General features: G+C 39.9%; 1 protein-coding gene across 1 annotated transcript in view; it reads left to right on the forward strand.

Annotated features, from left to right (window-relative positions):
- LOC127580496 (dynein regulatory complex subunit 6-like) overlaps nucleotides 1-15,433 on the forward strand; it is a 28,668-nt gene extending 13,235 nt beyond the window's left edge. The window contains exons 5-6 of the mRNA XM_052034052.1: nucleotides 10,261-10,415; nucleotides 15,333-15,433. Of these exons, the coding sequence (XP_051890012.1) occupies nucleotides 10,261-10,263 (3 nt within the window). The 3' untranslated portion in view covers nucleotides 10,264-10,415; nucleotides 15,333-15,433. The remainder of the gene's footprint in view (nucleotides 1-10,260; nucleotides 10,416-15,332) is intronic.
- The last annotated feature ends 946 nt before the right edge of the window (nucleotides 15,434-16,379 follow it).

Raw genomic sequence — 16,379 nt, forward strand, 5'->3', positions numbered from 1 at the left:
TTCTAAAGCTAGATACAGGACCAATACTAAGTAAGTGTCAAATGAGTATTTATAATTCACTCTAAATCTAACTTTGACTTTATCAGCAAAGAAGTTACAGGTTATTTGCTTTTCTATATATTGCCATTGAAATGTTCAGAATGATTCCACACTTACCAATTACAATTCCATTTTTGCATGATTATTATTTTATACATTAGTTAAACATAGATCACTTTGCATGCCTGCCAATCCAGTTCTTTCTATCTCTAGCTTTCCCCCTGTCCTCCCTTACTCTTTGTGCTCCTGAATTTATATTTTTTGACTCTCTTCCTTAGGCTGATCGCATTAGGTTTTTAGTCAGTCCTTTTAACCAATCTGAACTGCAGGAGTCAAATTTAAACCACACTGTTGTTTGGTGTTAATACTGTGTATTATTCAGCTTTTCATGAGCTCTAATTTTATCCACATACCAAATAAGATCGCAATCATGGATGGGAGAGGGAGAGTGTAATGTAAATGGCAATGTAAAATTCCCCTGCTTCCCATCAATCCCATGCCTTAGTCATTTTAATAGGCATGTTTCAAGCACATCTGAAGACCTTGTTTCAAGCTGGTAAGGACCTTACTGACATGCAAAACCTGCGGAATTTATCTACACTTATTGAGGATCACAACTTTATTTTAACCTAAAGCCACAAAGTACCATTTGACCCTGGAAAGCTGTCACAAGAAAGCAAGAGAAAGCCCTATCAAGTAAGAAATTTTAATTAAAAAAAAGTCCTGTGGCCCAAAAGAAACAAGAGGAATCCTTGGACCTTCCCCTTCTTGGGTTTTTCCCAAGTCACCTCAAAGGAAGGCTAACTTTCTGATGTTCAAATTTTAAATAAAATCATGGTGAAAAAATATGCTTCTTTTATATTCAGTGTATGAGCCCCTCTTTCACAGATGCACTAAGGAGATGATTATTCCTAGGTGCTGCCTACATACCATTTTCATGGCACTTCCATCAAGTTTGGGCTAGTATTATGTTAATGAGATGGAAGAGTTAAAATGGTTCATGTCTTACGTAAGCAATTCAATATGAACATCCCTCTATTGCTATAAGCTAATGAAGTCAGTAGGATGGATTTTGGAAGCCAAGTACAACACAAAACTGGCAATTATATTTCAAATGATCAATGATGAATTTCAACCTCTTGGTCTTACTTTAAGAAATTTTTGGACCAGGAGCAAAATATTAATTATTTTCCTTCTGAATAATTTTTGCAGCTTCCTCCAGAAATGTATGAGAAAGCATATCAGTTTTATTTAAACTTTTTACTGAAGAAGTACTTTCGGTGAGTACATTTTTTGTAAAAATATATAAAATAATCAAGCTTGACTTTTAATTTTTATAGTTTTAAACAGTCACTCAGCTTCATTAGATTTAGGGCAATTGTGCTGCATTTGTCATAGAGAGGGAGAGAGTCACACAGCACAGAAACAAGCCCTTCAGCCCGACTCGTCCATGCTGACTGAGATGCCAATCTAGAATCATAGAGTCATACAGCATGGAAACAGGCCCTTTGGCCCAACTGGTCCATGCCGACCAAGATGCCCATCTGAGCTAGTCCCATTTGCCCGTGTTTGGCCCATACCCCTCTAAACCTTTCCTATCCATGTAATTTGTCCAAGTGCCTTTAAAGTGTTGTTAATGTACCTGGCTCAACCACTTCCTCTTGCAACTCATTCCATATACGAACACCCTCTGGGTGAAAAAGTTGCCCCTCAGCCTCCTATTAAATCTCTCCCCTCTCACTTCAAACCTATGCCGTCTAGTTCTTGATTCCCCAACCATGGGAAAAATCTACATTAATCCCCTTTTCTTGTATTTGGCTCATATCCCTCTAAACCTTTCCTATCCATGTACCTGTTCAAATGCTTTTCAAATGCTGAGTTTGTACCTACCTCTACCAACTCCTCTGGCAGCTTGTTCCATTTATTCAGCACCCTCTGTGAGAAAATCTTGCCCCTCAGATCTCCTTTTAATATTTCCCTTCTCATCTAAAACCTATGTCCTCCAGTTTTAAACGCCCCTACCTTGAAAAAAGACTGTGACTATCGACCCTATCTATGCCACTCATATTTTTATAAACGTCTATCTGGTCACTCCTCAGCCTCCTGCACTCTGGTGAGAACAATCCCAGTCTATCCAATCTCTCATTGTAACAACAGCCCACCATTCCAAGCAACATCTTAGTGAATCTCTTCTGCACTCTTTCTGGAGCTACCACATCCTTTCTATGGTGTGTTGACCAGAACTGAACACAAAGTCCAAGTGTGGCCCAACTGTCGTACAACTGCAATATGATGTCTCAACTCTTATACTCATTACCCTTGTCTATGAAGAAAAGCAAGCTGAACACCATCTTCACTACCCTATTCACCTATGTTGCATTTTCAAGGAGCTATGAACATGCACCTCAAGGTCCCTCTGTTCATCAATGCTTCTAAGATCCCTGCCATTTATGTCTGGCCAGTATTGGACAATCCAAAATGATTTACCTCACACTTTTCTGGACTAAATTCCATCTCCATGCCAATGCTCCGCCCAACTTTCCAGCTGATTTATGTTCCTCTGTACCCTTAGGCAAACATCCTTGATATCTACAACTCCACCAATTTTAATATTGTCAACAAACTTACACAGATATTTTCATGAGGTGGAAAATTAATTCCAGTTTAATGATTCATCCTAAAGATAAATTAGATTCAGGTAAATGTAACAGATAATTTGGAAGAAGAACAGGGGATTTCCTCTGGTGTGTTGGTCACTGCCAATCACTTAAAGGTGCCCATTGTTAGAAAAAGGTGCTCATTGAAGAAAGAGTTTGTGGAGCTTCTGTATCAATTCTTTACTCCACTTCAGATGGAGTGTTGTTTGCTTCGGCGGCCTTGTTCTTCTTGGTTTGCAAGACAGTGTGTCTTACTTCTTTGATGATGGATTCAGCACATGCCAAGAAAGTGGCAGTCTTTAAAGCTTCCAGAGATTTTCATTATCATCATCATTGTAGGCACAGCAAAGAGTTTCTCTTAGATACACTTCTAAAGTTCCTCTCTAGATACTATAACTCAAAGGGGCTTGATGTTGATTTTCTTCCACGTTGTCAGAGTTCAGAGTCAACCTGTCCTTGTAAGAGTAAGAGACAAAGATGATAGGTTTAGGGAACCTTGGTTAATGAAGGACATTGAATGTTAAGGGAAAAGAAGGAAGTGTATGTCAAGTCTAGGAAATTGTTATCAAATGAATTTCTTGATGTTTATTGGGTATATAAGAGAAAACTTAAGAAATAAGTTAGGAGGGCAAAAAGGGCCATAAAATTATCTTAGCAAATAGATGAAGGGGAATCCTGAAACCTTTTAATGTATATTAGGAGCAAAAGGTAGCTAAGGAAGGAATAGGTCTCCTCAGGGATCAGAGGGGTAATCTATGAGTGGTACCATGGAATATAAGCAAGAACCTAAATGAATACTTCCCATCGGTATTCACCAGGAGACTGGAGAGTCAAGGGACGAGTACACTGATTTTCTGGAGCACATCTGTATCAGGAAGGAAATACTGGAGCACATTAGGGCGGATAAATCCCTAGGGTCAGACAGGATCTATCCCAGGATGCTAAGGGAAGCAAGGGAGGAATTTGTTGAGACTCTAATGGAGATTTTTGCACCATCGTTAGGCACAAGTGAGGTACCAGAGGTCTGGAGGATAGTTGACCCCTTGTTCAAAAAGGGCAGTCGGGATAAGCCTGGAAGCTACAGGCTGGCAAGCCTTACATCAGTGGTTGGGAAGTTGTTCGAGAAGATTCTGAGAGACAGGATTTATGTTCATTTGAAAAGGCAGGTACTGATTAGGAGTAGTCAGCATGGCTTTGTGAAGGAGGTATCCTGTCTCACTAATTTGATTGATATTTTGAGGAGATAACCAAGGAGATGGATGAAGGCAGGGTGGTAGATGTTGTTTATATCGACTTCAGTAAGGCTTTTGACAAGGTCCTGCATGGTAGGTTGGTCCGGAAGGTTAAGACACAAGGAATCCAAGATGTGTTGGTGAACTGGATCCAAAGTTGGCTGCATGATAGGAGGCAGAGGATAGTGGTGGATGAGTGTTTTCTGACTGGAAATCTGTAACAAGCAGTGTACCACAGGAATTGATACTGGGACCTTTGTTGTTTGTAATATATATAAATGACTTGAATGAGAACGTTGTCTTCCATCTATTGCAGTGTTCATTGTTGGAATCTGTCAATTTCTGCACCTCACTGCTGGGACGAGCTGAATGGGGTTTTTATGGGGAACTTGATGTATTAGTTTGGGATAATGAGCAAAGCATTTGTCACCTGTTTAATGCAGGTGTGTGAATCTGACCAGCTACATGTGCTATGTTCCCTCTTACAGTCTAGAATGAACACGAAACTAAAAAGCAGGGAGATTTTTTTCTCAAGAGGCTACGCAAGTCAAGTACCATTTGTTGGGAGAACCTGTTCCTTCTACCATATTACTCTTCAATCTGATATTTCAGATCTTCTGACTTGTTGAGGATTAGGACTGAGCTATCTTTCTATGTGGTGCTCATACAGCCCTGGCTTCTGAAGCTGCTATTTCTCTTACACCACTTTGTCTACCTTTTCTTAGGTTGCATGAATCACTCTGATATATCCTGTCCTCACTCGCACTTTCTGAAGGCAAACAAATTCTACTAAAAACAAACACTCTGTTGTACTCAGTATTGAAGTTGCTCATGCTTCCACATTACTCTGCATAGAATTTCAGCTGAAATACTTATTAATTTTTGTTTGCAGATGTTTGCTGCTTTAAAATATATTATTACACACAGATCCTGGTCTTTGGTGTTGAAGATATCTAAATAGTCCTACCCTCCATACAATTGTTTTGTTTCCCAAAAATCCCTTCTCTGTCCACATTAGATGACAGAACCTCAGTTTACACAATTCTGTAGTACTACTACTAAGAAACAGGACAATAAATATTTTAGTGTGGTTTTTGGAGGGTTAGAATTTCATTTTCATTATTTGGGAAACTTCAAAATTCACTCATGGAGGAGAAGGAATGCTAAAAACCCAAGAAATTGCAATGTTACAGAAACTAAAATATGCAGCATTCCTGAATAACATCTATTAACATTGTGCAACTCTCTTAAATTTATCAGTTTCCTTTGTTCCATTTCTCATCACTTTGCTGACTTTGGGGGTTTGTTTGACCATCCCTTTGGATCCATTCTTCTCTAGCTAGAAATTCTGCAGCTCTGGGAACACAAATTCAATGAGAGCAGGATGGCAGGGACTCGGGGAGGGAAGAGAAAAGAAGTATATGATGGGTGGGAAGGAGGTCATGAATCACAATCATGGTTGAAAATGCTGGCTGTTAGCTGTCCAGGATATATTAAGACTACTTGTCATGTTCTTTCCAGAGCAGCTAAATTGGCACTATTCTTGATCAAGCTTGCCTGTGGTCTGTGCATTAAATTATTGATCAGAAAATTTGGTGAACCGTTGGGAAAGCTCAGATGCATTGACAGTTTTAGTCAAAATCTCTTTTGATTTCTATGTACAGTAAACCCCATTAATTTAGCATAGTTGGATTTTGGTAGCGCCAGACTAGCAGATTTTCCAAACTATTGAATGTTATTCCTATTAATAACCCAACACAATTAAACAATAGCACAGTAAATTTTTCAGTGAACCCTGTAAGTTTAAAGGGACAATGGGAAATGGGGCCCTGGTGAGTTGAAAAAGAGTGAGGGAAATGGACCTCCAGTGAGTTGAAAGGGAACATGGGAGAAAAAAAAGCATATGACAGGTATAAGCTACTATAATCAAGCGAATCTCTTGAGGAATATAAATTGTGTCAGAGAATACTTAAGGTGGAAGTTAGGGGGGCAAAGAGAAGTAATGAAGTATCCTTGGCAGGTAAGATTAAGGAGAATCCCAAGTTTTTCTATAAATATATCAGGATCAAGTGGGCAGCTAGGGAAAGATTTCCCCTTAGGGACCAAATGGATAATCTATGTGTGGAGCCAGGGTAAGGTCCGAAATGAATACTTCTTGTCTGTATTTACCAAGGAGAAGGACATGGAGAATAGTGAGGACAAGGACGGATACGTTGATTGTCTGGACCATGGTGATATTAAGAAGGTGGAGGCATTAAATGTCTTGGAAAAAAAAAGGGTGGATAAATCCCCAGGATCGGATGTGTTCTATGCCAGAATGCTATGGGAAAACATTGCTGGGCCCGGACAGAGATCTTTGCATCTTTGTTAACCACCGGTGAGATACCAGAAGACTGGAGGATAGCTGATGCCATTCTTTTAGGAAGGGATAAGCCAGGTAACTAAAGGCTGTTGAGCTTTATGTTAGTGATAGGGAAATTATTGGAGAAAATTCTGAGGGACAGGGTTTATGTTCAGTTAGAAAGGCAGGGATTGATTAGGAATAGTCAGCATGGCTTTGTGAGGGGGGAGTTCCTGTCTCACTGATTTGATTGAGTTTTTTGAGAAGGTAACCAAGGAGATTGATGAAGGCAGGTGTAGATGTTGTCTATGTGGACTTTAGTGAGGCACTTAACAAGGTCCCTTGTAGTAGGCTGGTCCAGAAGGTTGAGGTGCATGGGATCCAAGGCAAGCTGGCTAATTGAATCCAAAAATGGCTTGCTAGCAGCATGCAGAATATAGTAATGGAAGAATGTTTTTCTCATTGGAAATCTGTGACTAGTGGTGACCATAAGACATAGGAGCAGAATTAGGCCATTCGTCCCATCGAGTTTGCTCTGCCATTCAATCATGGCTGATTTATTTTTCCCTCTCAACCCCATTCTCCTGCCTTCTCCCCGTAACCTTTGACTCCCTTACCAATCAAGAACCTATCAACTTCCGCTTTAAATATACCCAATGACTTGTCCTTTACAGCCATCTGTGGCAATGAATTCCATAGATTCACCACCCTCAGGCTAAAGAAATTCCTCCTCATCTCAGTTCTAAAGGGATATTCTTTTATTCTGAGGCTGTGCCCTGTGGTCCTAGACTCTCCCACTACTGGAAACATCCTCTCCACTTCCACTCTACCCAAGCTTTTCGGTAGGTTTCAATGAGATCCCCCCTCATTCTTCTGAACACCAGTGAGTACAGGCCCAGAGCCATCAAACACTCATACATTAACTCTTTCATCCCTGGGATCATTCTCATAAACCTCCTCTGGACCTCTCCAATGCCAGCACATCCTTCCTTAGATATGGGGCCCTAAACTACCCACAATGTGGTCTGACTATTGCTTTATAAAGCCTCAGCATTACATCCTTGCTCTTATATTCTAGTCCTCCCGAAATGAATGCTGACATTGCATTTGCCTTCCTTATTACCGACTCAACCTGCAAGTTAACCTTTAGGGAATCCTGCACAAAGACTCCCAAGTCCCTTTGCACCTCTGATTTCTGAATATTTTCCCCATTTAGAAAATAGTCTTCACCTTTATTACTTGACCATACATTTCCCTATGCTGTGTTCCATCTACCACTTCTTTGCCCATTCTCCCAACCTGTCCAAGTCCTTCTGCAGACTCCCTGCTTCCTCAACACTACCTGCCCCTCCATCTATCTTTGTATCATCCGTAAACTTGGCCACAAAGCCAACAATTCCCTCATCCAGATCATTAACGTATAATATGAAAAGTAGCGGACCTAACACCGACCCCTGAGGAATACCACTAGTCACCGGCAGCCAACCAGAAAAGACCCCTTTTATTCCCACCCTTTGCCTTCTGCCAGTCAGCCAATCTTCTATTAATGTTAGTACCTTTCCTGTAATACCAAGGGCTCATAGCTTGTTCAGCAGCCTCGTGTGTGGCACCTTGTCAAAGGCCTTCTGGAAATCCAATAATCAACATTCACTGACTTCCCTTTGTTTATTCTGCCTGTTACTCCCTCAAAGAATTCCAACAGATTCACCCGACAAGATCTCCCCTTAAGGAAACCATACTGACTTCGGCCCGTTTTATCATGCGTACCACAGAGATTGGTGCTGGGACTTTGCTCTGATTGTGATATATATTAAAGACTTAGATGTGAATGTAAGAGGTAGGATTAGTAAGTTTATGAATGACACAAAAATTGGAGGTGTTGTGGATAATGAGGAAGGTTGTCTGAGGCTACTGCAGGATGTAGATCAGTTAGAAAGTTGGGCAGAATGTTGGCAGAAGACTTTAATCCTGACATTTGCAAAGAGATGCATTTTGGGAAGTGAAATAAGGTTAGGATGTGTACAGGAAATAGTAGGGCACTAAGGAATGTTGATGAACAGAGAGACCTAGGGGTTCAAGTTCACTGTTCTATGAAAGTGGCAACAGGGAAAAAGACATATGGCATGCTTGCATTCAAAGTCAGGGCATAGAATATAAGAGTTTGAACGTTATATTGCAACTTTACAAAACACTGGTTAGGCTGCATGGAGTATTGTGTGCATTTTTGATCACCACACTATAGGAAAGATGTGATTGTGCTGGAAAGAGTGCAGAGGAGATTCACGAGGATGTTAGTTATGGGAAGAGATTGGTCAAGCTGGGCTTGTTTTCCCTGGGGCACATGAGGCTGTAGAATGACTGGATAGAGGTATATAAAATTATAAGAGTCATAGGTAGGGTAGATAGTCAGAACCCTTTTTCCCTTGGTAGGGGTATCAAAAACAAGTGGGCATCGTTTTAAGTGAAAAGGGGAAGTTTTAAAAAGTATCTGAGGAGTAAGTTTTTTTTACACAAAGTGGTTGATATCTGGAATGCGTTGCCAGAGCAGGTGGTGGAATTGGATACAATTACTACATTTAAGAGGCATTTAGATAGACACTAAATAGGCAAAGCATAGAAGGATATCGTCGAAATGAGATTAGCGTAGATGGGCAAAAAGTCAGCGTGGTTGTGGTGGGCCAAAAGGCCCTTTTCTGTACTGTACAACTCTATGACTCTATGACTATGACTAAATTGGATGCTGGTGAGTTTAAATGGAGCATAGAAAATGGGGACCTGATGAGTGTGGGGAATGGAGGTCCTGGTGAGTTTAAAGGGAGCCTGGGAACAAGACCCCATTGAGTTTAAAGAGAGTGAAAGAAAGGACCCGTTATGTGTTTAAAGGGAATGAGGGAATCGTCACTCAGTGATTCAGTTGTCAAATAATTGGTTAGTAATTTAACAGAGTTTTACAGTTTTACTGTAAAGTCATACTGTAAGTATCAATGCACTAAAGGAGGGGAGGAATATATGATTAAATGCTTGGTATCTTGATGCTGTCCCCTACTGAACACAGTGATTGTGCTTTAATAGCGATAACTAATAAAATACAAAAACCAGTGTGAATTTTTGAGGGAGCTTGGATGAAAAGAAATGAAGAACATCTGTTTTAAATCTAAGCAACTAAGGTTTGTCACAAACCAGCAACAAAAGAAACACACTGAGCATGATTCAGTGTTAAAAACTATTTTATTAATCACTACTTATGATAATACGTAAAATAAAAGTAAAAATGTTAGTATGTTAGAATTCAAAAATGTTAAACCTCGAATGTTAACCCCAAAACTAAACTCTTCGTGTGTGTGTGTGACAAAGTCCAAAACTCCCAGTTCCGGAATGGTTCTTAAAGTTCAGTTCCGCAAGCCATAAGGTGAAACATGAGCAAGGGCTTCTTCAACAACCACCGTTGTCTGAAGATAAGATGTAGATGTAGAAAAACATAGAGAGAGTACATACGAAATCCAAATGTTCCAGGATGGAACCCAAACGACACTTCAGTGTTTACTCGGTAGTGACTTCCTCACCCCGAAAAGCATCCGAACCGTGGTCGTCCACACACAAATACCTGTTTCCTTCTACAGGTCAGCAACAAAGTGAACTCCACCGGATTACTTCCAACTTCCATACATGGATTTCAGTGGCAAACACAGTTATTGTTTCTCATCCATCGATAGAGAAAACAAGCAGGCTGGTGTCTCTCTCCCTTCTCTCTCTCTCTTTCTTCTTCTTCTTCTTACTTCTTCAACAACGTCATTACGTCCTTTATCTTCTATTGACGTAAGCACGCCCCACACACACATACACACACACTCTCTATCTTAAAGGGACTTTCACTGAGTCCATAACAGGTTGCAAAATACTAATTAAAAAGTATTGCACCAGGTGTTGTATAATTATTGCTATATTAGTGTTGCTTTGTTTTTTCTTAATTACTGCCTTTTTTTTACTTCAGTGAATGGATGAATTATATCAGAAACAAAAGAAGAGAGCAGATTAAACTGTCACAAGATATGGTCAAGGCTGAAAATCAATATAAAAGGAACAAATTAGAAGTAGCATTTAATGCATGGGTGAAGTGGATCCAGCTCCGAAGGAAACAGCAAGCCTGTGAGTTGAATTGTATATTGTATGACAAAGAACTGCAATTAATACACTTTTCTGTACAAAGGTTTGTGTTTAGTGTATATGTTGTTCAACTTTCTAAGTATTTATTTCAGTAGGTCAGATTGAAAAGTACCTTTGAATTACATAAAGTATTTAGTCTTAGGAGTTGCACTGTAGGATCAGGAAAATCTAAAGTATGTTCTTATTGTCACAATTCTGCTTTTCCTCTATGCCCAACATTGGCTATGTAGGTGTTGGTGCATTTGAATGCTTTGATGAACATTTGATCATCCATAAATGATGATATGTGAATATGCCAGCAGAACATTCAACAATGAGGGAATGAAAACAATGAAAAGAAAAAAATTGTCAACTAAAACTATAAGTTATTTAAACTAGAGAGAAATGTGTACAAACCAAATATATTCCAGTAAAGCAGAAAAAAGGAATCCATCAAGGATAAGGCTGGACCTCGGGAAAGTGCTAAATTGGGTTAAGGGCGATTACCACAATATTAGACAGGAGCTAGGGAGAATAGATTGGGAGCAGCTGTTACTGGGTAAGTCCACACCTGACATATAGGAGTTGTTTGAAGGCCAACCGGTTATAATTCAATTCCTGTGAGGAAGAAGGGCAAGGATGGCAGTGTTCAGGAACTTTGGATGATGAGAGATCTTGCAAACTTAGTCAAAAAGAAAAAATGCATATGTAAGGTTTAGGAAGCTGAAATTGGACAGGTTCTTTGAGGAATATAAAGGGAGCAGGATAGAACTTAAATAGGGAATCAGAATGACTAAAAGGGGCCATGAAATGTCCTTGTTGAGTTGGATTAAAAAGAATCCCAAGGCATTTTCTGCATACATTAAAGACAAGAGGGTAACTAGGGAGAGGGTGGGACTACTCCGAATCAGAACTGGGTTCATTATCACTGACATGTGTTGTGAAATTAGTTTTTTTGTGGCAATAGTACAGTGCAAGACATAAAAATTACTATAAGTTCCAAAGAAAAATAGTGCAAAAGGGGAATAATGAGGTAGTGTTCATGGACCGTTCAGAAATCTGATGGCAGAGGGGAAGAAGATGTCCCTAAAATGTTGTGTGTGGGACAAAGGAGAGGGTTTATGCCTGGAGCCAGAGGAAGAGGGCAAGCTACTAAACAAGTATTTCACCAAGGAGAAGGACATGAAGGACAACGAGATCAGGGACAGGTACAGTAAACTGATACTCTAGGGCATGTTGATATCAAGATGGAGGAGATATTGGGGCTCTGGAAGAGCATTAAGATGGATAAGTTCCCAGGTCCTAATGGAGTCTATCCCAGGTTATTAAGAAAGGCAAGAGAGGAGATTGCTGGGACCTTGACAGAGATCTTTATACGCTCTTTAGTCACAGGTGAAGTCCCAGCGGACTGGAGAATAGCCAGTGTTGTTCACCTGTTTAAGAAGGGCAATAGGGACAAATCAGGAAACTATAGGCCAGTGAGTCTTACATCAGTGGAGGGGAAGTTTTTGGAGAAGATGCTTAGGAGTAGGATCTACTTGCATCTGGAAAAGCATAAACTGATTAGGGATAGTAAACATAGCTTCGTGTAGAGGAGGTCATGACTGAGTTTTTTGAGGAGGTAACGAAGATGATTGATGAGGGTAGGGCAATGAATATTGTATAAGTGACTTTAGTAAAACTTTGGACAAGGTTCCTCATGGTAGGCTGATCCAGAATATTAGGACATATGGGATCCATAGAGACTTGGTTGATTGGATTCAAAAATTGGCTAGGCCATAGAAGGGTGGAGGACTGTTATTCTGACTGGAAATGTGTGACCAGTGGTGTTCTGCAAGGATTAGCGCTTGGGACCTCTGTTTGTCATATATATATAAATGATCTGGATGAAAATATTGGTGGGCTAATTAGTAAGTTTGCAGATGACACAAAAATAGGTGGAGTTGTGGATGGTGAGAAAGGATGTCAATGGATTCCTAGGAGCATTATGTATACCGGCATCTTGGGGTGCAAGTCCATAGCTCCCTGAAAGTGGCAACACAAGTAGATAGGATGGTAAAGAAGGCATATGGCATACTTTTGTTCACTGGTTGGGGTAATGAGTACAAAAGTTGGAAGATGATTTGCAGCTGTATAACGCTTTAGTTGCTCCACATTTGGAATATTGTGTGTAGTTCTGATCATTGCTTCAGAGGAAGGATGTGGAGGCTTTGGAGAATGTGCACAGTAGGTTCATCAGGATAAGAATATTAGCTATAAGGAGAGGTTGGACAAACTTGGAAGGTTTTCTCTGGAGCAACATAGGATGAGGGGAAACCTGATTGAAGTATGTAAAATTATGAGAGGCATAGATAGAATAGATAGTCAGAGTCTTTTTCCCAGGGTGGAAGTGTCAAATACGAGAGGGTATAGCTTTAAGGTGAGAGGGGAAAGTTTAAAAGCTATTTACAAAGCAAGTATTTTTTTAAACAGAAAGTGGTAGGTGCCTGGAATGCCCTGCTAGGGGAAGTGGTAAAAGTTGATGCAAAAGCAACATTGAAGAGGCATTTAGACACATGAACAGGCAGGGAATGGAATGATATCATGTGCAGACAGATGGGATTAGTTTAAATTGGCATTATGGTTGGCACAGACATCATGGGCAGATGGACCTGTTCCTGTGCTGTCCTGTTCAAAATTCTATCAAAGCAGGTGCATCCAAACCTGAAACTAAACTAAACATTTAGTACTTGCATGCAGATTATAAAAAAAAAGCCGAACTGATGATGATATATTGATCATTGATTGATACATTGGTTGAACACAACAGCCAATGGTATTTAAGAAAGGAAGGGTAGTCAAACAATTAAACAGATTAGCACAGAGACAAAGGAATAAACTTGATGATCTGTGCAATAATCATATAATACCCAATAGTCAACATGGAGTTACAGTGGAAAGATCTGTCTGACCAACTTTGAAGTGAGTAATACCAAGGAAATGATAAAAGGCCACACAATGTAATATATCAAAAAGCATTTGATAAAAGTTCTACATTAAAAACTAAGATTTCAAGGAAATAAAAATTGAATGGTTTCCATCACAGCAGTTGATCAGCTTCACCAGATTACTACCCATGTTGGAAATTACCTTTTTTAGTCAAAGCAAACCATGGGAATTCAGGGTGAATTCTGGTAATGGATAAGAAACTTGCTGAAGGGTAGAAACCAAGAAGCACTCATCAAAGGAGTTATGCTACAAATGGGAAGTTCTCAATGGGTATCTGCTAGTCATTATTAGAACGTGTGGTGTTAGAACATAGAACAGTACAGCATAGGAACAGGTCCTTTGGCCCCACAATGTTGTGCCGAACTAATTAAGCTAATGATGCCTAATTACACTGATCCCTTCTGCTTGCATATGATCCATATACCTCCATTGTCTACATATTCATGTGCCTGTCTAAGAGCCTCTTAAACGCCTCGACTGTATCTGGCTCCACCACCACCTCTGGCAGCATTTTAAGCAGCTGAGGCTTTGGGGAGCCCAAATTATTTTATTCTAGCAGAGGGAATTGTAATGGTTATAGATGACACTTGCTAACAACAATTGAAATGAGCTATTATTTTAAAACTTGATACTGCTATTTAATGTATCAAGATCAAATCTGATAAACTATGAAGCATTCTGAACAGTCTGAAATATTTCAAGACTTTATGAATGTTATTTCCAGAAAATGATAGAATCTGATAACATTATTCTATGATAGCTAAAGAGGAATATATTTAGGAATTAAAATACACTTTTGTTGACTCAACAACAAGAGTCTACCGTGTAACTTTGAAGGAAAATAGAAGGTAAAGCTTCATGTCCTTCCTTTGTATATTTTCTTGTGCATCTTAAGTACTAGTTAAGTTTCTTGTATGCACTAGTTGGCAGGTACCTTTTAAAATGAGGACCTTAATTTCTGAATTTAATAAGACCAACTGTTCCAAACCTATTCTTGCTGGTATTCTACTAATGTTGTGCGAATTTATGGCAATTTTAGCTCCCATTTTCCTTGACATTGCTAAGTAGGCTTTTGATGATTGGGTCATTAAATATTCTATAGTATATCATATTCACTAAAGCAGCCATGTTTGGATTTATGTTATGTTTCCTTCTGTTTCTCATGGTTTATGTGCACATAACCGAATGTATGACTGTGACGTCATCAACCTGTTGTGCCAAATTCGCACTTATATTGGAGATATTACATTGGGGTATTGCCTCTTTTCTCATGCCAGCCTGGTTCCAGCCCACGGTTATGTTTATTTCACAGTGTGTTAATTGCTATTGATGGTTTCTTAAAACAATTCCTAATTTAGAATCCTGTGATCAGTCAGTCCTGGGGATTCATCCTTTGATTAAGTTATGATCAATACCCTTGCTTATACTCTCTTAACATTCTCAGAGAACTTGACAGACTATTAACCATCCTTGCATAGTGACCTCCAAACATCTGTTAAGGATGTACACTATCCATTTTTCTGTTCTGTGATGGTTGTTTTAACCTTCTGACTACAACAAACTTCCCTATCGTTGGCTGTTTTGAATCACATCTTTTTGTGCTTTAAACTATGGTGCCAAGGCATAATTGGCATCACACATAGTAGCGGTTAGCATAACGCTATTACAGCGCCAGCAACCCGGGTTCAATTCCAGCCACTGTTTGTAAGGAGTTTGTACATCCTCCCTGCGTCTCCGTGGGTTTCCTCTGGGTGCTCTGGTTTCCTCCCACATTCCAAAGACTTATGGGTTAGGAAGTTGTGGGCATGCTGTGTTGGCGCCGGAAACATGACACCACTTGCGGGCTCCCCCAAGAACACTCTACGCAAAATCTGTATTTCACTCTGTGTTTCAATGTACATGTGACTAATAAAGATAGCTTATTTTTTCTAGTGGCAATGGACCACATACGGCATGTCAATGATCAACTTCTGGCCAAGCTCATTATAAGAGAGTGGAGCATTGTGACAAAAGAGGCAAAGAGTACACGAGAGTACTTTGAGGTAAATAATACTCCATCACAGCATGTATCAAAATGTATTTCAGTATATATACATCATATTTGTAAGCAATTGAGGCACAGATTATGTTGGAAGTCACCTAAACATGCTCAATGACCAATTCAACCAGTTACAAATTGAAAACTATGCAGACATCATTAATAAGAAATTTATTTGTGTAGTATTTATTTCTCAGATGTTAAAAAGACTTATAAATAAAAGGCAAATGTTCATTACATCCGGAAGTGTTTCCTGCCACATTGTTATAAAATAGGTTACCAGGGCTCATATCCAAATGCTTAAGATGGGCAATGGACTCTTTACGTAAGAAAGTAAGAAGTTTAATGCCCATATAAGGTACCTCTTACAGTACTGGTTACTCTGTGGCAGCCAATACTGGTATCGGTAGTGCTTAGGAATTGTAGTCCTTAGGAAAATGCTCAGGTGTATGGATGAAGACAGGATTATGCCAAAGGTTGGAAACATCAGGGATCATGAACCTGGTTATATTTGTAGTCAGAGCCAGGGTCTGGATTGTCGTTCAGGGCTGTGGCTGGAGCCAGGGTCTGGAATATGGGCTGAGTGTGCATCCAGAACTGGGATCGGGTCAGAATTGGGAACACCAGGAGTCCAGAGTGGGGTTGGTATGCAGCCGGCACAGAAGTTGGGAACATTGAGGTCCAGATTGTGGGCTGGGTGTGTAACTGGAATGAAATCCAGAGTGTGAACAGGGTGTACTGACAGAACCAGGGTCCAGAGTGTTTTTATATTTCAGTTTGTTATAGCCATGGAGGGGATGACTGCCGTAAGTCAGCCTTAGTGTCATTGCCAATGGCCTTAGTGGTATCAATGTTTTTCTGCAATCTGTGGGAGGACTTAGCGTATATCGTCATTCCTTCATTGTTGCTGGGCCTTAGTTCTGGAACTTCAAATCCATTGT

The sequence above is a fragment of the Pristis pectinata genome, chromosome 19 (assembly GCF_009764475.1).
Source record: "Pristis pectinata isolate sPriPec2 chromosome 19, sPriPec2.1.pri, whole genome shotgun sequence".
Lineage (NCBI taxonomy): Eukaryota > Metazoa > Chordata > Chondrichthyes > Rhinopristiformes > Pristidae > Pristis > Pristis pectinata.